The 25,145-nt window shown below is 54.2% G+C and overlaps 2 protein-coding genes across 2 annotated transcripts; one reads left to right on the forward strand and one right to left on the reverse strand.

Moving 5' to 3' along the window:
* Positions 1 to 4: 4 nt before the first annotated feature.
* Positions 5 to 7,519, reverse strand: LOC142820457 (zinc finger protein 707-like). The gene is made up of 6 exons (XM_075909282.1): positions 7,065 to 7,519; positions 5,595 to 5,651; positions 4,757 to 4,883; positions 3,578 to 3,691; positions 243 to 356; positions 5 to 27 (listed from the first exon to the last, which is right to left on the reverse strand). Exons 1-6 carry the CDS (start codon positions 7,083 to 7,085, stop codon positions 5 to 7), a joined length of 456 nt encoding a protein of 151 aa, XP_075765397.1. The 5' UTR covers positions 7,086 to 7,519.
* Positions 7,520 to 7,813: 294 nt separating this feature from the next.
* On the forward strand, positions 7,814 to 23,783 carry LOC102455309 (uncharacterized). Its single transcript, XM_075909476.1, is given in 8 exon segments — positions 7,814 to 7,896; positions 13,705 to 13,935; positions 14,277 to 14,299; positions 17,720 to 17,779; positions 18,949 to 19,149; positions 20,356 to 20,469; positions 20,756 to 22,001; positions 22,003 to 23,783. Coding segments are annotated over 4 exon segments (1,644 nt in total). The 5' UTR covers positions 7,814 to 7,896; positions 13,705 to 13,935; positions 14,277 to 14,299; positions 17,720 to 17,779; positions 18,949 to 18,962; the 3' UTR covers positions 22,100 to 23,783.
* Positions 23,784 to 25,145: the final 1,362 nt, after the last annotated feature.

The raw sequence follows: 25,145 nt of genomic DNA on the forward strand, positions 1-25,145 counted from the left end.
TTCCCTATGCAGAGCTGAAAGGAAACTCTAAAATAGAAATAGAAAAGGAGGAGCATGCCCAAGGAATGGCTGGAAAGATTTAATAATTATGAGCTGAGTTTACCCTCCTTCACCATAATCCTTCCCGCACCCAGCAGACTGGTGTTTAAGACATGCAGAAGGGTCAGTAGGACTTGATGAAAATGACATCTGCTAGGAGTACATTGAAATTATTTTCTGAGTCAGTTTAGCTGATTGCTCACCTGTGTGGGCATCACTGATGATCTCTCCTTTCTCACAGCTTTGGAGATCTGGTATCCGCAGCTCCTCCCCCTGCTCTACCCAGGAGATCACATGAGCTTTGGAAAATGGAAATCCTGTTTGGGGAGCAATTAAAAGAGTTGATCTTGTTCATTAAGGTCTGTGCCATTACTGCTTCCAGAGCCAGGATCTGAGTTGCCCACCCAGATAGGCTCCTTCCCCACCTTGCAGGGACTGGGCTCTGGCTGATACAAGATCCCAGGACACACTCACCTGCAGTAAAGGTGCATCCCCTCTGCCTCAGGAATGGCCCAGCTGATTCCCCAAGGGAGCTGAGTACTCAGTTGCACTCTCTAGGATACAACTGAGTTTCCCACATGGCCCCTTCCATCCCTTCCCCATCCCAGGGCAGGACAGGAACACACTGCTCAGAAGGGGAGCTCTAGGGATGGCTGGTAGGTCTGACACTGAGGCCCACAGGCAGGCCTCAGATTGCAGTTGCCACATGGCAGGTCACTAGGGCTTGGAGAGAACGTACCCAGCAGAGCAGAGCTGGCCCAAGCAATTCCTGCACCCTGAGCATGCCGTGCATGTGTGGCCCCACCACCGCCCAGCTCAGCAGCACCACGTAGTACCCCTTACAATCGGGCGCCCCAGGTTATCGCCCGGTCAGTCCGCAACTTGGACCAGCTCTGCAGCAGAGTTCTAGCTCCCCAAGGGCTCTGTCCACAAAACTCCTGGCTTGGGGACTGGGCTTGCCTTGCTCTTTGGCTCAGATGCTCTACTCAGGCCAGAAGGAGGCAGGGGAAGTTGCCTGAGCAGGAAAGTGAACCCTTGGCTGGCTGCTTCATGCCCTGCCTATGCTCCACACTCCTGATCCCCCCTGAAGGGACCAACAGGGGAATGACAAAAATATAATGAGGATGTCAAGTATTGACTAATTGAATAGTCTGAGCATTTTGCATCGACTATTTGATTAGTCGATAGGGCACCTCCGCCTTTGTAATATAGCAGCAGCCCTAGGGCTTTTGCTACATTTCAACGGTGAAAGTGCCGTGTGGAGCCCGGGCTCAGCTGGGGACTCCCCCACTGACCTGGAGCTCTGTATTGTGCTGCCACTTTGAAACACCATGAGGAACCCGAGGCCAGGCTTCCTGAAGCATTTCAAAGCAGCAGCGCTGCTCGGAGCCCAGGATCTAAGGGGGAAGCCCAGCTGATCCCAGGCTCCACATCAGGGCTACTCAACTGCAGAAGCCCCAGGGGCCACAATAATACAGCAGATGCTGAGGGCTGCAACTTAAGTGTGATTGCATACGTGTGCAAATATATATTCAAATATATGCAGATAGCTTCTTTAACATTGACAGATATCAATGCAAAGATTAAGGGAAGACTATACAACATGCAGCCCTATTTAAGTCAGTTCTGCTGATAGTAATAAAATGCAAGTTACCTGATTTGCACCATATGACAGCACTTTTAATGAGGATGACTGTCCAGAAATTTAACTACTGAAATGCATAAGAACAGAACACCATTATATTCAGGGCTTGACAAAGTATTAAATCTACTAGCCCGTGGTGAGTAGATTTCAGCCTGGTGCCCTGTTCACGGGCAGTGCACACATGCGCAATGCAGGGAATGCGCATGCATGGTGCGGGACTGGCAAGTGGCTTTCTCCGTGATCATCAAGCCCTGATTATATTGACTTGCTGTTGTGCAGTGTTCTCAGTAGAGGGAAAGGATCCCAGCTGCAGGCCATGTGTTGAGCCCTGCGTAAACCCAAACTGCACTGTAGGCCACAAAAAAACGGTCCATGGGCTACATGTGGCCCAAGGGCTACATGTTGAGTAGCCCTGCTCCTCCCAGTACTGCTGCTTCCAAACGCCACATGCAGCCTGAGACATCCCAGTTGGCTCCGGGCTGCAGGCCGCATTTCAAAGTGCAACGCTGCATGGAACCCGGGGTCTGGCTCCAAACTTCAAGTGGTACTGCTGCTTTGAAATACCCCCACACTCCCCGCCTTGCTGCCTCTTTATGATAGAGGCAGAAAGGGGTGAGGGAAGCGACTAATGGACTAGCCCAGGGGTCTCCAAACTACAGCCCGCGGGCCGGATGCGGCCCGCGAGGCCCTCTCATCCGGCCCGTGGAGACTGTGATGGGGAAGAAACTCCCCGCACTAACAGCCCATCCCCTGGAGAAGCGCCGAGCGGCGCAGCGCCGCGGAGCTGGGGCGGGGAAGAAACTCCCCACACTGACAGCCCCTCCCCCGGAGAAGCGCCGAGCGGCGCAGCGCAGCGGAGCCCAGGGGAAAGCCCACGGGGAGGGGAGCGAGGGCGCACAGCCACAGGCGCGGCAGGCGAGGAAGGCGGCAGGACCCAGGAGGAGAAGGGGCAGGGATGGCAGGGTGAGCGGCACGCCCCGTGCGTGCCGGCTCAAAAGGGGGAGGGGCCGGAAGGACAGGGGCGGCCAGCACTCACTTTCTTTTGGGCAGGCAGCCAGGAGAGGGAAGCCGGAGGAGCCAGCGGGACGGAGGAAGGACTCTGGACCCGCGCAGCCCTTGCCCTGGGCAGCGAGACTCCCTGGCCGGAGGTGCGGGGGATCGGAGCCGCCAACGGACGGCCACACGCCCTGCGGACCGACGGCCGAGCCCGGGCTCTGCGCATCCCTCACAGCAAGAGGGGTTAGGACTTGGCGTGGACAATTGCTCCCTATTGGCCAGTGCGTTCTTATCCTATTGGCTAGCTCTCTCATGAGGTCACTAGTGGGCTGGGCTCTATTTTGGCATCCAGGAAACAATTTCACCATTCACACTAATACAGGTGTTCATGTGTAGTGTATCAATGTGTTATTAAATAATAACTGAATAAAATAATATTAAATAAATAATTAAAAACAACATCCATGTTTTGATTGTTTTTTATTTGGACCTCAAGTGTGTAGTCGGCCCCCGAACTGCTGTTTGATAGTTAATGCGGCCCTCGGGCTGAAAAGTTTGGAGACCCCTGGACTAGCCTGTTGACTATCCAATAAACATTTGCTTATCAGCTAGTTGACTAGCCCTTTACAACCCTAAGCCAGAAAGCACAGCACAATAATAGTTCATGAGACTGAGACATCCCACCCAAACACTCCCAGGGAAGGAATCCTAGGGAGGAAACTCCTGACACAGGATGTCTGGGGAGCTGTGACAGGTATTTGGCAGGATGATACCTGCAGCTCTACCTGGGAGACACGGGGCAGAAGTGAGGGCTCTCACCCAATGTTCATTTTTGCAAGTCCCAGATTTTTCCCACATTTCTGGTATGTTTTTATGTCAGTTTCCCTGACTTCTCACCTGTGCGGGTATCTCTCAGGATCCCCATTTCCTTGGAGGGCTGGAGATCTGGGACCCACAGCTCTTCCCCTCGTTCCAGCTGGGCGATCAGGTCAGGTTTAGAAATGGAGAATCCTGCCCAGGGGTGAAATCAGGCAAGGTGAAGGCACATGGCATCTGGGCAGTGTGTGTGTCACGTGGAACATTCCATGAGCCCAATCTCATCCTACATGGGACCGGGACTTGAGAGCATCAGACTTCTAGGAAGGAAAGGATGGGGGATGTGATGAAGTCGGGGCTGTATTCACTCTGTTTGCTTTGTTATGTTGTATGTGATTTCTACTGTCCTGTAGTAACCCCTTGTGTGTGCCTCAGTTTCCCTTGGCATTGCACCACCATCTGAACGGGGATGGGAATTTGGGGGTGACTCACTGAGGAAGGATACCCAGGCCAGCACATTCCCAATAGCCCAGGCTTACAATAATCTGAGCCTGAGAGGGGTATATGACCAGCGGACACCTTTTCCCTGGGAAGCTGGATAAAGGTTTGAGATGGGGCTGGCTGCAGCCAGGGACGAGCTGTGCAGGGTGGAAGCGAGTCTCACTGGCTTGGGGCAGAGTCCTTAGCTCTGTGCCCCTCCTCCCCAAGATGAATTGGGCTGACTGCTCCTGGTTCCTCTGCTAACAAGTCTGTTCTACATTGTACCTCTGAACTAATAAACCACCTGACTGTGGAGGGGGGTGCAGGGCCCAGTGACTCCTCACCATTCGGTGATAACGAGTGTTATGATGCCCTCACTAGGCGTTTTAATGATCTGTGGATTTCTAGGGGACTCGCTGACACACACTCAGCTTGGGGGTTAAACTCCTGCCTGTTTCGAAGCCTGTGGAACTCAGACCCCTCCACAGATGGAACCAGTCCCAAGGTGGCAGGTGAACAGTGCGTGAAGGAGAAATAACATAGGCAGGATGGTTCCCCGCTTCTGGCCCCTGGAAGCTGGGGAGATGAGGGTTGAATTAGCCTGTCCCTTAGGTGTCTGAGTCTCCTGTTCCCCAGAAGGAGGCACGGGGATGAAAGTGTCCCTCACATGAGGGTTTGGGGCCCCACTCCCCTCCCATCAAACTGACCAGGGAAGAACCTGACCCGATGCAGAAATGCCGTCCCTAGGGCTTTGCTAGCTGAGGGCGCAGGAATCCTTACCCAGCGAGGCCACCGTCTCATAGTTCTTCTGCATGATGCTCCTATAGAGGGCTCTCTGCGCGGAGCTCAGCAGTGCCCCCTGCCCCATGGTGAAATACACAGCCACCTCCTCGAAGGTCACCAGAACCTGGAACAACCGGGGCTCCACTCAGCACCTGCTGCCCCAGCCACAGCCCCACTCGCCACAATGGAGGGGGCCCGAGGAGCAGAATCCCACCCCACCCTGCCCAAAGAGACCAGGAGGCTCCAGAGAGAGAGGGGGGAGAGCTCCTTGTGCCTCCCAGCAGATGGAGCAGGGCAGGGTCTTCTCAGTCACCCACATGTCTGCCACAGGCGGAGGTGGGAGCAGAGCTCGGCACAGGCCACAGGGACAGGAATCCCAGCCCCTTCCTAGCTCATGGCAGCCCCTGGCCAGTGAGCTTTGTCTCCAGCGTGAGAAACAGCAACAGGAACAGCCAGGCTGGGTCAGACCAAAGGTCCCCCTAGCCCAGTGTCCTGTCTGCCCACAGTGGCCAATGCAGGTGCCCCAGGGAGACTGAACAGAACAGGTAAACCCCAAGTGATCCACTCCATTACCCATTCCCAGCTTCTGGAAAACAGGGGCTCAGGGCACCCTCCCTGCCCAGCCTGGCTAGTAGCCACTGATGGTCAGTTTTCCCAGTCCATGGGCAGTTTCCTCTTTCAGAGATGGGAGAACGTTCATCCCCCTCCCAATGGGCCTGTTCAGACCATCAGGCCCTAGGCTGAGCAAATCCCAGCAGGTTTACCCCACCCTGCCCCCTCCCTGCCTCACCCTGTTTATTTCCTGCCTTCCCTCCCCACACACATAATCCCCTACCTGAGCCAGCTCCATCACAGCCATTTCCCTGCCCTGTGTACTGCAAGCTGGCATCATCTGGAACAAAAGGTAGACGTGGGTCTTGGTCCTGTCAGGTCCAGAGGGGTGTCACAGGGAGGGGAGGGGAGGGGAGGGGAGGGGGAATTGTTCTTGGCCTCTGATGACAGCATAAGAAGCCATGGGCTTAAACTGCACCAAGGGAGGTTTAGGTTGGACATTAGGAAACATTTCCTGTCAGGGTGGTGAAACACTGGAATAAGTTGCCTGGGGAGGTTGTGGAATCTCCATCTCTGGAGATATTCAAGAGCAGCTTAGACAAACACCTCCCAGGGATGGTCTAGATGCTGCTTTGTCCTGTCGTGAGGGCAGGGGACTGGACTTGAGGCTCTCTTGGGGTCCTTCCAGTTCTAGCATCGTATGGTTCTGTGACTGAGGAGGTTTCCCAAGGGCCTTTGGTCCATTTCACACCCCAGTTCCTTCAGATTCCACCATGCTGGGAAAACCTCAGTTGTGTGGTTACAACACAGGCCTGGCCCCTCCCCCGGGGCTGAGCCCACCAGCCACTTTCACACCCTCCCTGGGACAGTCTCTCGGAGACAGACGCTAGAGAAGATCAGAAGTTCCAAACCGGAGGATTCCCACCATTCTCCCTGAGGTCAGTGTCCTCTCCACTCCCCGCTCCCAATCCACGAGGACTGGGAGGGGCAGGAACTGGCTTTTCTTCCCTGCACCCTACTCCTAGGACAGTCAACCTACCCAGGATGATGCAGTGAATGGGTCTGAGCAGGTTGGGGGCTGGAAACCTCTCTCCCGACTTTCTGCATCTGCTGCCCCTTCTGGGCTCCCCAGTTTCCCACCTGCCCTCCCCCTCTGCTGGGAGGGCTAGTGCCTGCCCGGTGCCCATGGGCGTTTGCTCTCCAGTGGGAGCCTGGCTACATCACTGAGGCAGCAGGTCTAGGAGCCGCAGACAGACAGGAGCCCCCTCCCCTTGGGCACAAACTCAGGCTGGAAGAGGCTGCTTTGGCTGAGTCACTTTCCTGCCCCTCTGGAGCTTAGTCCCCCCGTTTTCCCCCCATCCCCTGGAGCTGATGTCAGCGGAGCCGGGGGCTGCCCCAAGGGGTGAGTAACAGGCACCGGGGAGTGTCCCCACCCAGGGCGGGCACAGAGGGGCCGCAGTGAATGTCTCCCTGCTACAGACCCGCTGTTCAGCCTGGGCTCCCAGAGCAGGATGTCAGAGGCAGCAGCTTCTGACCCAGGAAACTCAGCCAGCTCTAGGGCTCTGTACCCAGAGCAGAGGCAGACACCAGCCTCCTCTGCCTGTGCATTAACCAGAGACCTCTCCCCACATGCCTGAGCCCCCCAGGCTGCCCCCACAATCCCCAGGGGCAGCTCAGCAGATGCAAACTCCATTGGCCCAGCTGGAGCTGGCAGAACTGAACCAGGCCCAGAGAACCAGGATTTTTAACCAACCTGGCACCAGACTTGAAACATTCATTTCCCCTCACTCAGAGAATCCGACCTGCTCTTGGGAACCCCAGTTCCGGGCTGTGCTTGGCAGGGACTCTGCTGTGAGATCAAATCCTGGCAGAACCGAGACAGCAGCTGCCCAGCCCCGTGCACTCGGCCCCACAAATGCTGAGACCGGTTTTAACAGGGACATTAAACTGGACGCCCCGTGCTGGGGGGCGGGAAGGGGGGGGCTGCCCGGGGAGATTTGCCTGTAACTGCGGAGGGAAATTCTCTGCCCCTCGCTGGGGTGACCAGTTGTAGGGAAGCAGATTCCACATCCCACTCCCCGCTGCTGGGTGGGGCAGCCCCTCCCCCTCTCCTACCCCACGGGCTGGGGCAGCCCCTCCCCCTCTCCTACCCCACGGGCTGGGGGAGCTGCCGGTGTCCCTCGCATGAGCCCTCCCCACCCAGGCTGAATTTGCTCCCATGTGCCCCCTCCCACAGCCCCTCCCCCTCCTCCTCCGCTTCCCTTCACCCCCCCAACTCAGAGTGTCCCCCAGTCCCAGCTCTGCCCCCCGCCCTCTCCCGCGCCCCACAGCCCCGCCCCCCGAACGCCTTAGAGTTGGAGCCGCTTCCCTCTTTCCCGGGCACAGGCGGCCGGGAGCAGCGCCCGGGGGGCGGGGTCACCTCTTCCCCCTGGGGGGGGGGGGCTGCAAGGCGGGAGGGAGGCCCCGCCCCAGTCCCGCCCGCCGCCCCCCGAGTCCCGCCCGCCGCCCCCTGGGTCCTAGCGCCCGCGGTGCACGTGGGATGACTGGCTGCTGGTGTTCGGTCTCGCTCCGCCACCCCCAGGACGGTGAGTTACCCCCCTCCCCCCGCCGGGCACAACCCCAGACACCGACCAACCCCCATGGCCCGGGCTAGTCCCCCCCCCAAGCCCTGCTCTGGCGGGCAGAGAGAAACCACCGCTGCCCCCGGGCACCCCAGAGCCCGCAGCCAGATCCCTGCAGCCCCCTGCGCTGCCCGGCCCCGGGAGTGTCCCCAGCTCCGCCTCCCCTTTCCCGGCTCCGACCCGGCTCCGGCTTCCCAGCGGTGCGAGCCGCCGCCCCTGGCCGGGCAAAGGACCCGCAGGCAGGGCCAGGCGGCGGCTGCAGCAGGCGGGGAAACGCCCCCCAGTCCCGGGGCCCCGCACAACGTGACTCCCCCGCCCCAGGCCGGATCCCGGGGAAGCGTTTTTCTCACCCGCTGGATGTCGGGTCCTCGGCCCGCAGCTTCCCCCCCCCCCCAGCTCCTGGGGCGAGCCGGGCCTGCTGCGGGGTTACAGCGCCAGCCCCGGCCGGGATCCACGTGGCCGGTCGTGCCCCGCTGGGCTCCACCCGGGAGTGACCCTCCCCACCCTGAGTCCCAGAGCCAGCGCCTGGCCCGGGAGCCGCCTCCTGGGCGGGCCCCACGATCCCAGGGCCCCGGGCAGCTCCCGAGAGACTGTGGGGAGTGACCCTTCCGGGGTGTCTGTGGGGGCCCGGGGCTCCCCCGACCACAGCCTGGCTGCCCCGCCCGGCTCCCCGCCAGGCCTGCCCCACGCTGCGGGTCTTTCACACAACCCGTCCCCTGGGGCAGCCTCGTGCAGCCCGGGGAGGCAGGGACCGGAGCGGGGTGGGGGGGGTGACTAGAGAGACGAGAAGAAGCAGAAGGAAAATTGTGAACGGGGCTTTAAACCAAGAGCCACGTGAAAAGATCCATGAAGAGCGACCGGAAAACAGGCCCCGGGGCAGCAGAAGTAACAAAACACCCGGGTGCGGAGGGGGGGGGGGGGGGCTTGAGAAATATTTTCTCTCTTTTTCAAACCTCTTCTCCCTTCTCTGGGCCAGTAAATCGCTGGTGCCGGTGCCATAGGACTGGCTGCAGGCGCCGGGTTTGCTTTCAGCCGGGAGGTGCCAGTGACTTGGGGCAAAAGTTCCTTTGGGACGGGCAGAAACCAGAGTGTTGTGGGGCTTGGGGAGGGAGCAGGTCTCTGTCACTCAGGCTGTTCTGCCTGGGCAGTGGGAGAGGGTTCCCTCAAAGTGGTTCCATCTGTGTGGAATAAATTTCATTCTGTGCACCAAGACAGGTGCAGTTGTGCACCACCCATAGAAACACAGCTTGCCTGTTGTGGGGCTCAGCTAACCGGCTGGGCAGCACCTGAATCTCTCCTGAGTGGCTGCCCAAGCTCAGCTTACAGAGAACACTCCTGAGGGGCCCATGAGCAGCCCCAGCCCAGAGTCTGAGGCTCCCCACAACTACCCCTGTGGTTCTCACCAGTTCATATCACAGAGGTGTCTGGACAATGGGGGATCCATAGATGCTCCATCTACCCTGGGCAGGAGCTGCTATGGCCAGCCCATCAGCCAAGAGCCGCTTTTGAGCCACCCCCACGATGATCCTGTGATGACCCCAGCTGCATTGGCACCCCAGGGCTCCTCCTCTCTGGGCAGGGCTCCAGCTTCTGGGGGGGAGGGGGCAGATTCCAGGGGGAATGGGGAGGGGCAGGGAGGGTCTGGGGAGAAAGAGGCCAGGCCAGACCTGCCCACATTCAACAGTGGGAGGGGCCCTTGGCCTCCTGCTCTGGGGCCCCCGAGGGGGATGGGCAAAAGCAGAGGTCGCTCCTTGTGACAGGTGTATCCCGTATCCATGGGAACACTGCACCCCTGCCCTAGGGGCTGGTGACGAGGGGGGGGGGGGGCAGCAGCACATGGGGCTGGGAATGGGAAGGTCTCAGCCACCAGGACCCCCCAGCCCTGGAGGAAAAGCTGGAGAGAGGCAGGAGGGGAACTGACAGACCCTCCCCTATTCCAGCCTGTGTCCCTGGGCCAGTTGGAGGGGGGTGGGATTGTCCCGGCTCCCAGCGCGCTGCCCAGGGGCTGCGGGCCGGGAACAGGAGAAGCAGCAAAGGGGGGGGGGGGGGGGCAGGTGTGATCCCAGCAGCAATCTGGGCCGACAGAGAATCACAGGAGGAGGGGGAGGGGCTCGTACAGTCCGGATGTCAACTCAGAGGAGCTGGAGCCATCGCCCTGCAGCACCCACCCCGCACGTGACCGACACGTGACCAGCTCCCGCCTCTTCCCTGGGGGCGGGGCGGGGGAGGCTGTTGTGGGTTCGCGCGTGCGGGGCGCTGGGGAGTGACACGGCCCCGCCCCCGGGTGAGGGGGCATTTTGCACAGAAACGCCCCGTTTCTAACGAGCCAAGTGTGCTCATTCCGCCCCCCCGCCCCCCCTGTTGCTGCACGTCCGGCAAAGGCCCCCCCCCCCCCGTGGGCCCACCCTGCTTCTAGCGCCGGGATCAACGTCTGGTCAGGGGAGCCCCTGACTCCTTGCGCATGCGCCGTCTCCTTGGGCCCCTCCATTCCGAACGGCCGGCGCCGGGTTTTTGTGCTTCCCCGCCCTGCTCAGGCCCCGCCCACCCACTGGGGCCCGCAGGGAGTGGTTGGTCGCCGCGTTGCTTCTGGGGAGCAGAGCGAGGGGGGGAGGGGCCAGGTGGTTAACGCTGGGGGGGTTCTCTGGCTGCGGGGGGGCGGCTGCTACCTCAAGCCCTGGCGGCGGGGCTGTTTCTTTGTTTCCCTCGCGTCTCCCTATTTGCTCCCGCTGCTCCCGGCTGGGAGAGCCCCGTGCTGTGCATGCGCGAATTTCGCAGGCGGGCCTGACGGCTGCTGGAGAACCCGCCCCCTCCCCGCGTGGCACCCAAGTTATTAATAAATATCTTATAAACCTTTACCTTTCCCCTCTGCTGCCATGTCTCCTCCCCTTGCTCCATCAGCTCCCCTGGCGCCTGCTGCCCCCCAGCCCCTCATCCTCCTCTGCTGTCCTGACTCCTGCCCTTCTCACTGCCCTCAGCCCTCCTGTGACCTGCCCCCCTCCACCAGCCCTTCTCTCCCCCCCCCGTGTCCACTCCTCCAGTAGCCCCACTCTGATCATGTGAGCTACCCCTTCTTATCCCCTCATCTAACACCTCCTTCACCTCTCTCCTCTGGTGCTGGTCCCTCTCCTGTAGATGTTTCCCCTTCTTCTTCACCCCCAGAATCCCTTAGCACCTGCACCTTCCCTCAGCCCTGCACCTTCCCGGTGCCTCCCCCTTCCCTCATTGCCCCCGCCCCCTTTGCCCTCTTTTTCCTTGATGCTCATCCCTCACCACTCTTTGCCCCCGTTCCCTATATGCCCCGTGCTCTCACACATGACTTGCTCCATCTCCACCTTTCTCATGCCCCCCTTCTTTCAAGCCTTCTACCAGCACCTCCCCGGCTCTCTCTAGCCCCCAATGCCCTTCCCCCTCCTCTCCCAGCATCACTCTGTCCCCTCTCCCACTGACAGCTCCCCTCCTGCCCTTTTCCTCCTTGTCTCCACTTGCCTCCCTGGCATTTGTCTCTCCTCCACCCCTCCCTTGGTGCCGCCTTCTCCTCCTGACCTGCCCCCTTCCATCAGCGCAAGCATCTTCCTCTCTCACCCCTTCCCCCTATTTTCCACCTCGCCCTCGCCTACCTTCTGTCTTCCCATTTGCAGGGCTGGAATCTGCGATTGGGCCCCAGAAGTCCCTGCAGCCCGGGTTCCAGATCATGTGCTGGAGCTGGGCTGCTCGGTACTCACAGCCCCGGCCCATCACAACACGGCCGGTCCCACCACTAGCAAGGCTCTGCTCCCCCATGCCCAGCTCGGCACGTCTCCTTCCGAGCTGCAGCTTGTCTGCAACGCCAAGCCACGCGTGACCCCGTTCCCTCCGGCTTCCTGTGCATGACCCTGCCCTCGGCACAGTTCTGACTCTTCCCGATACTGCCGCCCGGGTTGATAGCTTCCCTTCGCCAGCCTGGGTGAGCTTGCCGACTTCCTTGCCGGAGTCCCTTGGCCCGGTGGGATCCTCTGGCGGGGCCGTAAGTGCTGGCAGCGCCCCTACTGGCTCCGGTGCAGAGCGCACATTTGCTTCCCCTCCGTCCCGGGCTGGCAGTGTGGTGCCCTACACGACTGCATGCTCTGCATACGCCTAAAGATGGCCCTGAGGAGGGGGCCCTGGCATGAATGGCTCAGAGACGGGATTCTGGCTGGGGCAGGTGGCTGAGGATGCCCAATGGAGACCCTGGCAGGGGCAGTGAGTAAGCAAAGCTTTTGGGTTTTTTTTTTTTTTTTAATTTTGATTTTTTTTTATCATCAGAGCTGGTACCTCTCACATGCACTCTAGACCTGCTCCTCCATTGCTGAGCGGAGTGAGATGGGGCGGGGCCAAGCGGTTAATGCTGGGGCGGCCCTGGGGGCGGGGCTCTGTGTTACCGGGGGGGGGGGGGGGGGATGGGCAGCTGTTTGTTTGTTTCCCTCTGTGGTGCCTCATTGGCTCCGGGGGGGAGGGGGTTGTGGGGCAGGGTGTCAGTGGGGGAGTGTCTGTGGAAGGGGCTCTCAGAGGCTGGGGGGGCTGGCCAGGCAGTGGGGGACGCAGGGGCTGCAGCTCAGCTTGTGCTGGGTGTGCAGATGTGGCCTCACCAGCACCGAATAAATGGGAATAGTTACTTGTCTGGATCTGCTGGCAATTCTCCTCCTAATATAATCTAATATGCCATTAGCTTCCTTGGCTGCAAGAGCACGCTGTTGACTTATATCCAGCTTCTTAACCACTGTAACCCCCAGGACCTTTTCTACAGAACTGCTACTTAGCCCGTTGGTCCCCAGCCTGTAACAATGTTTGGGATTCTTCCGTCCCAGGTGTAGGACTCTACACTTGTTCTTGTTGAACCTCGTCAGATTTCTTTTGTCCCAATCCTCTGAACTGTCTAGGTTGCTCTGTACTGTATCCCTTCCCTTTAGCATATCTACCTTCTCCATATCTTAGTGTCATCTGCGGGTGCAATCCATCCCCCACATTCAGGCCATTAATAAAGATATTGAACAAAAACGGCCCTAGAACTAAACCTTGGAGCACTCTGGTAGGAATGGACTGCCAACCTGACATCGAGCCGTTGATCACTACTCGTTGGGCCTGACAGTCCAGCCAGCTTTCTATCTGCCTTGCAGTCCGTTTATTTCATCCATGCTCCCTTAACTTGCTGGCAAGGATATTGTGGAAGACTATCAAAAGCTTCGTTAAAGTCAAGGCATATCACGTCCACTGACTTTTCCTTTATGAGTTTGGGCTTCTTTATGTTTCTCCTGGATCATGGATTGCTCAGTTAGATCAATGTGTAGACAGGCCCTGAGCTTCCATGTCAGAGGATGAGTTAATGTCCAGTTCTTGTGACTTTTCCAGAAATCCTCCCCAAGGAAATTGAATGTCCCTGTGAAAGGCTGTCTGCTGAGTCTACTCACTTTGTTTCTTTTTGCTCCCTGGATATTTCTGTCAGGTTGCTGCTGAGACCTGCCTCCTGCTCTGGGTTTGAATTGCTAGTGCTCATTAATAACAGAAGATGCTGCCCATGGCAGACATGGGGACAACCCTTTCAGAGGGATATGGGCCAAGGGAAATGCTGAGAGAGACGCCTTTGACTGATACCCACAAAATACAGTCAGATGTTATGCATTTTAGGGTTTTCCAAGAAGGAAATACAGTCAGATGTTATGCATTTTAAGGTTTTCCTTGCTGTGCACTTCTCTCCCCATGAAAGGGCCCTAGGCTCCATCCATGCCCCTGACCAGCCCTTTGCCTGTTTTCATACAGAAACAGATTCAAACCGAGAGGCCGAAGATTGTGGCCGAGTTTCAGCAGCTGCGGCAGTTCCTGGAGAAACAAGAGCGACTCCTGCTGGCCCGGCTGGAGAAGCTGGACAAGGAGATTAAGAAGCTCCAGACTGACGCTCACAGGAAACTCTCTGCACAAATTTCCCATCTCAGCGAGCAGATCGGTGAGCTGGAGGGGACGTGTCAGAAGCCAGCGAGTGAATTCCTGCAGGTGAGACTGAGGGAGAAACATCCCAGCTCCCCACACAGTGAAGGGGGGCTCCTGAATAACAAGCACTAGGGTCCAGCTGTCCGATCAGGGTGTGAATAACAAGCACTAGGGTCCAGCCGTCCGATCTGGGTGTAACTCGGCGGGTGCGTTGCTGCCATGCGAGTGACTGTTGTGCTTTGCAGAGTCACAGGCACAGAGCTATTGGAGATGGCAAAGCCCCATTAGCTCACGGAATCTATGGCCCTGGGGCCAGGTCAGGGCATCTCTTCCCCATATTTGCAAAATGCCGTCGCTGTGAGTGTCCAGTGCAGCTGAGATTCTTTTCTGTCTCTTTTCTCTAGGGCATCAGAAACTGCTTGAACAGGTAGGTGGCTCGCACTCCTGTCATACTGCACAGCGCAGGGAAAGAGCTTGGAGCTGATGTTAGGACCATATCTCCCCAGGGTTCTACAGAAATAGATAGAAATATCTATGGGTAGAAATGTCTCTGACTCACTTAATTGTGAGGGTCGCACCCTTGCACAGCAGACTCTGGAATTCCCCATTCAGGGGCACAGTCTGACTTCAGATATTTCCTAGAGCTGTCACCCACCTGGAGACTTGCTGCCTCAGGTCTGTGGGGCTGGAATGTGGGTCTGTCACTGCTGGGCACATTCAGCCCAGGGCAGCGGGGACCCAGAGTCTGTCCTACCTGAGGGCTGTTGGGAGACGTGTGTGGAAGGATCTGGGGAAGGAGGAAGCTGGTGTCAGTCTATTTCCTAGTGGCAGATTCCTGCAGCCCTTCACCTGGGAACCTCCTGTCCCTCATCGCCTGGAGGCCAAAGAGTGAATTGGCCATTGAGACTCAATTCCACTTTTTTCCCAGCTGGTCTCTCCAGGCCGTAGGTGAAGAACAGCAGTAGGACCTTTCAGGGGAAGGTTGCATGGCCATGGACTGTGTTACCTCTGCTCTCAGGCTGGGGGAATTCAAGGAATTCTAACTCCAGGCCTGTTAGAGCTGAGACTCGCTAGCCAAATCTTATCATCTGTAAATGAAATCGAATCACATGGAATTGTTTCTGTCTAGGTGGGAGATGGGGCAGTTCCAGCTGCCAGAGGAGATTTCCTCTGAACTGGAAGAACAAGTCATAAGAACGGCCGTACTGAGTCAGACCAAAGGTCCATCTAGCCCAGTAGCCTGTCTGCCGACAGTGGCTAGCACCAAGTGCCCCGGAGAGGGTGGACCGAAGACAACGTCAAGCAATTTGTCTCCAGCCATCCCTCTCTAGTCTCTGACAAACAGAGGCCAAGGACACCATTTCTACTCTCTGGCTAATAGCCTTTTATGGACCTAACCTCCATGAATTTATCCAGCTTCTCTTTAAACTGTTATAGTTCTAGCCTTCACAGCCTCCTCTGGCAAGGAGTTCCACAGGTTGGCTACACGCTGTGTGAAGAACTTTCTTGTATTAGTTTTAAACCTGCTGCCCATTAATTTCATTTGGTGTCCTCTAGTTCTTCTATTATGAGAACTAATAAATAACTTTTCTTTATTCGCCCAATCCGCACCACTCATGATTTTATAGACCTCTATCATATCCCCCCTCAGTCTCCTCTCTTCTAAACTGAAAAGTCCCAGTTGTTTTAACCTCTCTTCATATGGGACCCATTCCAAACCCCTAATCATTTAAGTTGCCCTTTTCTGAACCCTTTCCAAGGCCAAAATATCTTTTTTCTGGTGAGGAGACCACATCTGTACACAGTATTCAAGATGTGGGCGTACCATAGTTTTATACAAGGGCAGTAAGATATTCTGCGTCCCTTTCTGAATAATTCCTAGCATCCCATTTGCCTTTTTGACCGCCGCAGCACACTGTGTGGATGTTTTCAGAGAACTATCCACGATAACTCCAAGATCTCTTTCCTGATTTGTCGTAGCCAAATTAGCCCCCATCATACTGTACGTATAGTTGGGGTTATTTTTCCCAATGTGCATTACTTTACACTTATCCACATTAAATTTCATTTGCCATTTTGTTGCCCAGTCACTCAGTTTGGGGAGATCTTTTTGGAGACCCTCACAGTCTGCTTCTGTCTTGACTATCCTAAACAGTTTGGTATCATCTGCAAACTTTACTACCTCACTGCTTACCCCTTTCTCCAGATCATTTATGAATGAATTGAAAAGGATTGGTCCGAGGACTCACCCTTGGGGGACACCACTAGTTACCCCTCTTCATTCTGAAAATTTACCATTTATTCCTACCCTTTGTTTCCTGTCTTTTAACCAGTTCTCAATCCAAGAAAGGACCTTCCCTCTTATCCCATGGCTATGTAATTTACACAAGAGCTTTGGTGAGGGACCTTGTTAAAGGCTTTCTGAAAATCTAAGTATACTATATCTACTGCATCCCCCTTGTCTGCATGTTTGTTAACCCCTTCAGAGACCTCTAATAGATTAGTAAGACATGATTTTCCCTTTATAGAAATCATGTTGACTTTTGTCCAACAAATTATGTTCTTCTACATGACTCACAATTTTATTCTTTACTATTGTTTTGACTAATTTGCCCGGTAGTGAAGTTAGACTTACCGGTCTGTAATTGCCTCTAGAGCCCTTCTTAAATATTGGTGTCACAATATTTAAAATCTGAGGACAGTTCCTCAGATTCATCACCCACAAAGGACGGTGCAGATTTGGGACTCTCCCTAACGTCCCCAGCCATGAAGACTGAAGTTAATGATTTCTCCCAAAAAACGATTGCGCTGTCAGAGACTCTGAGGGAATTCAAAGGTACCTAGAAGGGATGGAGTAGGGGAAAGTTGTTTAAGTATTAGAAACTATTCAATCTGGCCTCTGAAGCCAACCCTACCCTGCTACATTTCCCGCATGGAGAATGACGGCCCCATCATGGTGCTCTCCTTAGAGACACTGAGGGTATGACTACACTACCCCACTAGTTCGAACTAGCGGGGGTAATGTAGTCATCCGCAGTTGCAAATGAAGTCCGGGATTTGAATTTCCCGGGCTTCATTTGCATGAAGCCGGCCGGCACCATTTTTAAATGCCGGCTAGTTCGGACCCCGTGCTGCGCGGCTACACGCGGCACGGAGTAGCTAGTTCGGATTAGGCTTCTAATCCATGGAACGAGGCGTACAGCTAGTTCGGATTAGAAGCCTAATCTGAACTAGCTACTCCGCGCCGCGTGTAACCGCGCGGCACGGAGTCCGAACTAGCCGGCATTTAAAAATGGCACCGGCCGGCTTCATGCAAATGAAGCCCGGGAAATTCAAATCCCGGGTTTCAGTTGCAACTGCGGATGACTACATTACCCCCGCTAGTTCGAACTAGCAGGGTAGTGTAGACATACCCTGAGAGAACAGACCCAACTGCTTGCAAATAGAGCCATGGGTTTGCAAACTCTGAGCCTCCTGTTGGTGTCAAGGGATCCAGATAGGTAAAGTTAATGTCATGGCAACGTCTTCCCCCAGCGCAGCTCTAGGTTATGACAAGAGGTGGTTAGTGACTGAGAGAAACCAGGTGGGAGGGGATGAGGAGGGAAAAGTAAATCTCACTTTCAGTTTGTCTCCTGGGGCGGGGATGAGGCTGCAGAGATGTTCGCTCCATTGCTGGGAGGTGCCCAAGCGAGAGAGGACACGGAAGATTTCAAACCTTTTTATACTAAACACTTGAGTGTGTCTCTGTCTGGTCTCTGATACAAGTGAAACCGAGAGTTCAGCATGAGGACATTGTTATAAAGAGGAGAGCCTGGAATCTCACCTCTCTTATCCCTTCCCCCACCAGACACGCTGCCCTCTGCACTGGAGAGAGCAAGAGGAAAATCCCTGGGATCTTTCAGACAAGGTGAGTTTTTCATGTGGAGATTTTAAAAATGAGATAATTCCAGCAAAATCATCTTCATAGGATTGTCATTGAAGTTACCAACCAAACCCAGTGACCACGGTGCACACAGCCCTAAATTGAGATCAGTGAGAAGCCCCAGGAACACTGCATGGAAACCTGCAGACACGTTAAGAATCACTGATCTACGGGGTGTGATGCTAAAGGGGTGATGTTAAAGCATACAACGGATGGCACCTTCAGGCTTAGATTTCACTGGTCAGTTTCAATACAGGGTTGGTTTCCAACAATAAATAGGCTGAAAGGCTAAGAGCTGACTGGCTTCCATGGTATCAGTTTGTTCATGGCGAGAAACTGCTGGATATGCAAGGGTTCTTCAGTTTAGTGCAGGCCTGGGCAAAATACAGCCCATGGGCCAGATCTAGATCGCCAGGCCATCGCATCCAGCCCTCTGATGCTTGGTGAGCAATGGGCTAGTTCCGTGGTTGCCACTTCCCACCTGCAAGCCACTCAGAAAGTGAAGGTGAGCCCAGAGATGAAGCAGGAAGGCTACCGGCACTGCTTCCACTCCCAGGACAATTGGCTGGTTTCTGGCCAGAAAGGAAGCACTGTGCCCCCTCCCCTTTGGCTCATAGTTATTCAAACACCCATATGGCCCCGTAGCCTGTGCGAGGGTTGGGCAGGCTCCCTGTCTGCCTCAGAGAAGTGCTTGGCTGCTGGTCGGGAGTCACTCATGTAAGTCTCCTAGCCAAAGCCTGCCTCTGGCACCCCAACCTCTCCCTTTCCCTCTGAATTCTCTGCCCCCCACTCCACATACCCTCCACATATGCAAGAAGCTCTTCATGGTCAGAAACCCTCAGCCCCTTATTTGTCCACTCAGCCACTTCTCTAAATTAACTTTACTTTAAATATCTCATGAGTAGTTGGCTAATCCAGTACCCCAGATCACACCTGCCTCTTTCACCCAAACTCCTTCCCAGACCCCTTTCCCTCCTGCATCCCAAAGCCTCACCCAAATCTCCCTTCTTCTCCCAGTGTCCATCCCATATGTTGTATTTCCTGCTTAATGTCTTTGAAGAGTGCAGCCCAGGGACAGAGTCTGGGCAGAATTGGGGTGTGGAAAGGATTAAAGTCCTTTTTGAAATGTCTCCAATTCCCCTTTTCCCCGACAGGCTGCAGAACACATATGTCTGACTCCAGCTCAGCCCCTGGCCTAAAGAGCCAGGGACAGGAAATGGCCGTGGTGGAGCCAGTGAGCTTCGAGGAGGTGGCTGTGTGTTTCTCTGAGGAGGAATGGGCTCTGCTGGACCCGGGCCAGAGAGTCCTCTACAGGGATGTGATGCGGGAGAATTACGAGGCTGTGAGCTGGCTGGGTGAGGATTCCTGTCCCCTTGTGTAACAAAAGCTGGGTGGGATCTGGAGCAGCTGACTTGCGTTTGGTTCAGGGTCCCTCATTGCCCGAACCCCCAATATCAGCAGTAGCTGCCCCAGTAATCCTGGCTCCTGTGTGAGAAGAGGTTCAGTGACATAATAGTGGTGCTGCTCTTCCCACAGCCAAGGTCTCATTGTGGTTCCCACCATTTTGCCCATGTTGTGCCTTGGATGGAGTGTCAGTGGAAGGGCCCAGGCAGGAACAGCAGGGACCAGAGTTGTGGGGCTGGGTGTAGCTGCTCTTAGTGTCTGCAGGGTCCCCTTGTGCTATTGTACTGAGCCTCTGGAAGGAAGGCACCAACTCAGAGTCCTTCCCTGCCTCTGGTAGATTCTGTGCAAGCAGAGGGGCACCAAATGGCAGGCCCCATTGGCCACAAGAGGAGGGCTGCTGCTACTGGCAGAGTAGAATCAAGGCTGCAGAAGGGGAGCTGAGCTGCAGGAGCATCTACAAACAGCAGAGAAGCAGCCCATCCTGTCTCCACCTTGGCTGGCCACAGGAACAGTCTGGCACTGCCCTGGCTGTCTGCAGGACTGCCAGCTGTTGTGGGCTGCTGACAGGGCCCACCATGGCACAGTCAGTCAGGATCAGGAATGTGGACCATAGGCAGGGCCTGAAGTGGCCAGCCAAGGATTCATTTTCCTGATCAGACAATTTCCCTGCCTCCTTCTGGCTCAAGTAGAGTATCTGAGCCCAAGAGCAGGGCAAGTCCAGCCCCCAGCCAAGAGCTTTGTGGACAGAGCCCATAGGGCTCTAGAGCTCTGCTGGATCCTTTGACAGCTCAAATATGAGTCCTGGCTAGAAGCGTCTGTCAGTCCAGAAAGTCTTAGAGCTCTCCCCTTATGAGCAGTGTGTTCCTGTCCTGCCCAAGTATGGAACCGGCCCTAAGGGAGACTGAGTTGTATCCTGCAGAGTGCAGCAGAGCGCTCAGTTCCCCATGGGAGTCAGCTGGGCTATTCTCAATATGGTGGTGGAGTGGGAGAAGGATGGAATTACTGTCTCCTGGGATTTTGTACCAGCCAGAGACCAGTCTCTGGAAGGTGGGGAAGGAGCCTCTCCGGGTAGGAGACTCAGAACCTGGCTTTGGAAGCAGGAATGGCACAGACCTTAATGAACAAGATCAGCACTTGGTTAATTGCTCCCCAAATAGGATTTCCAGTCTCCAAAGCTCATGTGCTCTCCTGGGTGGAGCGAAGGGAAGAGCTGCAGATCCCGGATCTCCAAGGCTGTGAGGAAGGAAAGATCATCAGTGACACCCACACAGGTGAGAAATCAGCTAAACTGACTCAAACCAATTTCTGTGTTTGCATAGCAGATGTTGGTTGTGTGTTTTCATCAAGTCTGGCTAGCCCTTCAGCCTGTCTTCAACTCCAGGCTGAGAGTGCTGGATGGGAAAGAGTTATGGGGGAGCAGGGTGAACTCAGCTCATGATTATTGAATCTTTCCAGCCATTCTTTGGGTTTGTCTCCCATTTTCTATTCACAATTCAGAATTTTTATTTCAGCTCAGCACAGGGAATGACACCTGTGTGGTTTTTCTCTCTATCCCAGCAGGTGATGGGATGCTGAATGAGAACAGTGAGAGGAGTCTTCAGGAGGAAGGACCTGAGCGAATGGCTCCATGTGGCGTGTTAGTGGAAAGATGTGAAGGGCATGTTTCTCAGAGTCCTGAAGAAGGAGAGACTTGTGAGAGTCAGTGTAGTCTACAAAGGCAGCAGGGAAACCATCCAGGAGCAGGACAGGATAAATCCAGTAACAGGAGCAGAAGGTTGAAAACAAACACAGAAACTGTTCAAAAGGAAATCCCCCATCATCATTCACCTTGTGCTTGCAGTGACAGTGTAACTCCTATTAAACATGAAAGAGCCCAAACAGGAGAGAAACCCTTCAGCTGCTCTGACTGTGGGAAAAGCTTCAGTCAGAGGTCACTCCTTGTTAGGCATAGGAGAGTCCACACAGGAGAGAAACCCTTCAGCTGCTCTGACTGTGGGAAAAGCTTCAGTCACAGGTCAAACCTTGTTAGACATAGGAGAGCCCACACAGGAGAGAAACCCTTCAGCTGCTTTGACTGTGGGAAAAGCTTCAGTCACAGGTCAAACCTTGTTATCCATAGGAGAGTCCACACAGGAGAGAAACCCTTCAGCTGCTCTGACTGTGGGAAAAGCTTCAGTCACAGGTCATACCTTGTTACCCACAGGAGAGCCCACACAGGAGAGAAACCTTTCAGCTGCTCTGACTGTGGGAAAAGCTTCAGTCACAGTTCACACCTTGTTAGACATAGGAGAGTTCACACGGGAGAGAAACCCTTCAGCTGCTCTGACTGTGGGAAAAGCTTCAGTCACAGTTCACACCTTGTTAGACATAGGAGAGTTCACACGGGAGAGAAACCCTTCAGCTGTTCTGACTGTGGGAAAAGCTTCAGTCACAGGTCATACCTTGTTATCCATGGGAGAGTCCACACGGGAGAGAAACCCTTCAGCTGCTCTGACTGTGGGAAAAGCTTCAGTCACAGGTCATACCTTGTTACCCACAGGAGAGCCCACACAGGAGAGAAACCTTTCAGCTGCTCTGAATGTGGGAAAAGATTCAATGACCAGTCACAGCTTGTTATCCATAGGAGAGTTCACACGGGAGAGAAACCCTTCAGCTGCTCTGACTGTGGGAAAAGCTTCAGTCACAGTTCACACCTTGTTAGACATAGGAGAGTTCACACGGGAGAGAAACCCTTCATCTGCTCTGACTGTGGGAAAAGCTTCAGTCAGACCAAAACCCTTGTTAAACATAGGAAAACCCATATGGAAGAAGCTGTTCAGCTGCTCTCACTATAGGAAATGCTGCAGTCAGAGGTCACACCTTGTTATCCATGAGAACTCTCACAGGAGTGAAATCATTTAACTGCTCTGACTTTGGGATATGCTATAGCGAGAGTTCAAGCCTTGTTGTATATAGTTGAACCCACACAGGTGAGAAACCCTATAGTAGTGGTGAGCAAAATGTTCTGAGTTGGCAGAATCCAGCCTTCCTAAAACTTTGATCCTTTCCACAAGGCAGTGCGAGGCCCCACCTCCAAATGAAGATGTGCTGAGGGGGAAGGAGCTTAGCCCCACCCCTCTTCATGCTTTGTAGCCACTAGAGAGGAGGCAGCACTAGGCTGAGTCTTTGCCACACAACCAGAGGCTAGCACTAGAGGCACTGCTGCCACTGCACAGCTGGCCTCTAGGGCCACAAGGCTGCTTCTGGGGCTGGTCCTGGGCTGCATGGCTGCAGCAGCAACACCTCCAGCCTGGACTTAATGGGAGCAGTAGTGGTGCCTCTGGTGTCTGGGGCTGGTCCTAGTCTGTGTGGCTGCTGCTGCAGCAGTAGAGCCTCACTCCGGAGTGACCAGGACAGTGTGACTGGAGACGTTGCTGCAAGGGGGCCGAAAGCCAGGTAATATTTGCTATCCTTCCCAGACACTCCCTCCCAATCACCTCAATTCCCTTCCCCCCAGCAGCCAGCATCCCCAGCTTGAACAGACACCCTCCTTTTTTCTTACACCCTCTCTCCTGGCCACACACTGTATCTTCCCTCAGGCCAGAGACCTGCCTGTTTCTGCATCCCAGATCCTTTTTCAAGACCCTAACCCTTTCTTGAGGCCCCATCACGTTATTGGATTTTAAGGTGAGAATACTCACCTTAAGATCATTGCTGTGCTCACGGGAAACTGTTTGCCCCAAATTTGGTACAGAGTGGGCCATGAGTGGTGTCAAATAAAAGCTGATATTGTGTTGATTCTGTGTGTGGTATTCATGTACTTGTTTGGAGTTTGTATGGAGAGTTATGACTATGGGCTCTGCTGATGCTGTGTATGGACTGCTTGTCATGAGGAAGGAATGTGCAATGAGTGACTATGCTAATCAGTATGGCTCCAAAGACAATGGTTCTCAGGGTGGCCAGTACACACCTGAGGAATGCATGTGGAAAGCTGCAAAGCAGCAAGGGCACAATGGCTGCTGGCATATGAAACAGGTCACTTGACCATGTGACTAGCTGTAGCCTGGGAGACACCAGAAATGAATATCAAATGCCATGAGAGGGGCTCTGTTTTGCTACTTATCCCGGATGCAGCCTTGCTAATGACAGACACAGGAAGGATTGCTGACCTATCCTGACATACGATGTACGCCAAAGACTTTTATGCTAGCAGTTTGTAACATCTCTGCTAAGATCCTGCATCAAGAACTTGCTGATTGATGTATACAATGTATTCTCCTTAACAGCCTTACTCTCAACCTTTTCTTTCTTTTATTAATAAACCTTTAGATTCTAAAGGATTGGTCCACTGTGATCTTGTGGGTAAGATCGAAAGTATAAATTGACCAGGGATTCATGGCTGGTTCTTTGGAACCAGGTGGATCTGTTCTGGGTTGGAGAGATTGGGCTGTATAACCCCTCACCTGTGTGTAAGCCCAGGGCTGATTGTGGCACAGGAAGAGCTGGGGTATCTGAGGGGATTTGCTCATGAGGCTTCCTGCAGGCTGGATTGGCAGCTGAAGTACTCAGTGTGACTGGTTTGTGGCCTGTTTTGGAAAGGTCTCCAGTCAAGGGATTCCCTCAGTGGTGCTTAGGCCTGGCCTGGCCCGGCCAATCACAGCCCTGCCCTCTCCAAACCTTCTGTAGATTACTGTTGCTAATGGAAACTCACTGTTAATTACATATAGAATAGTGATAGAAATGTAGCCGTGTTAGTCTGGTGTAGCTAAAACAAAATACAGGACTATGTAGCACTTTAAAGACTAACAAGATGGCTTATTAGATTATGAGCTTTTGTGGGCTAGATCCACTTCCTCAGATCAAATAGTGGAAGAAAATAGTCACAGCCATATATACCAAAGGATACAATTAAAAAAAATGAACACATATGAAAAGGACAAATCACAGTTCAGAACAGAAGGGGGATGCCTGTGAGTTAATGATATTAGAGGTGGGGAAGGGTAGATGTCTGTGAGTTAATAGTGTTAGAGGTGATAATTAGGGAAGCTATCTTTGTAATGGGTAAGATAGCTGGAGTCTTTGTTTAGGCCCCCTGCGAAGAGTGTCGAATTTTAGCATGAATGCCAGTTCAGAGGATTCTCTTTCAAGTGCAGATTTGAATGTCTTCTGAAGTATGATGCAGGTAAGTAGGTCATTGAGACAGTGTCCTTTCTGGTTGAAATGGCAAGCAACTGTTTTTTCTTTGTGATCCTGTCTGTCTGTTTTTTGGGCATTGATTCTTTGGCGAAGTGTCTGAGACGTTTGTCCAATGTACATAGCAGACGGACACTTTCGGCACATGATAGCATAAATTATATTTCTGGAGCCGCAGGAATATGTATTCTTGATCTTATAACTCACTTGGTTAGGCCCAATAATGGTGTCAGCAGAGTGAATATGTGGACAAAGCTGGCAACGGGGTTTGTTGCAAGGGAAAGTACCAGGGTTGGTATTAGTGTGGTATGTCCGGTGGTTGTTGGTAAGAATCATCTTGAGGTTAGGTGGTTGTCTATAGGAGACTATGGGTCTGTCTCCCAGAGCTTCTTGGAGTTTAGTGTCCTGTTCCAGTATAGGCTGTAATTTATTGATAATGTGTTTGACAGGTTTAAGTTGGGAGCTGTAGGTGATGACAAGTGGTGTTCTATTGTTGGTTTTCTTGAGTCTGTCTTGTAGTAGATGGTTTCTAGGTATTCGTTTGGCTCTTTCAATTTGCTTTTTTATTTCTCCGGGTGGGTAGTTGAGGTTTATAAATGCTTGGTAGAGATCCTGAAGTTTCTGGTCTCTGTCAGTGGGATTAGAGCAGATGTGGTTGTATCGAAGGGCTTGTCTATAGATGATGGATCGTATGGAGTGTGCTGGATGGGAGCTGGAAGCATGTAGGTAACTGTATGAGTCAGTGGGTTTTCTGTAGAGAGTGGTGTCTAATTTT

The sequence above is a fragment of the Pelodiscus sinensis genome, chromosome 26 (assembly GCF_049634645.1).
Source record: "Pelodiscus sinensis isolate JC-2024 chromosome 26, ASM4963464v1, whole genome shotgun sequence".
Lineage (NCBI taxonomy): Eukaryota > Metazoa > Chordata > Testudines > Trionychidae > Pelodiscus > Pelodiscus sinensis.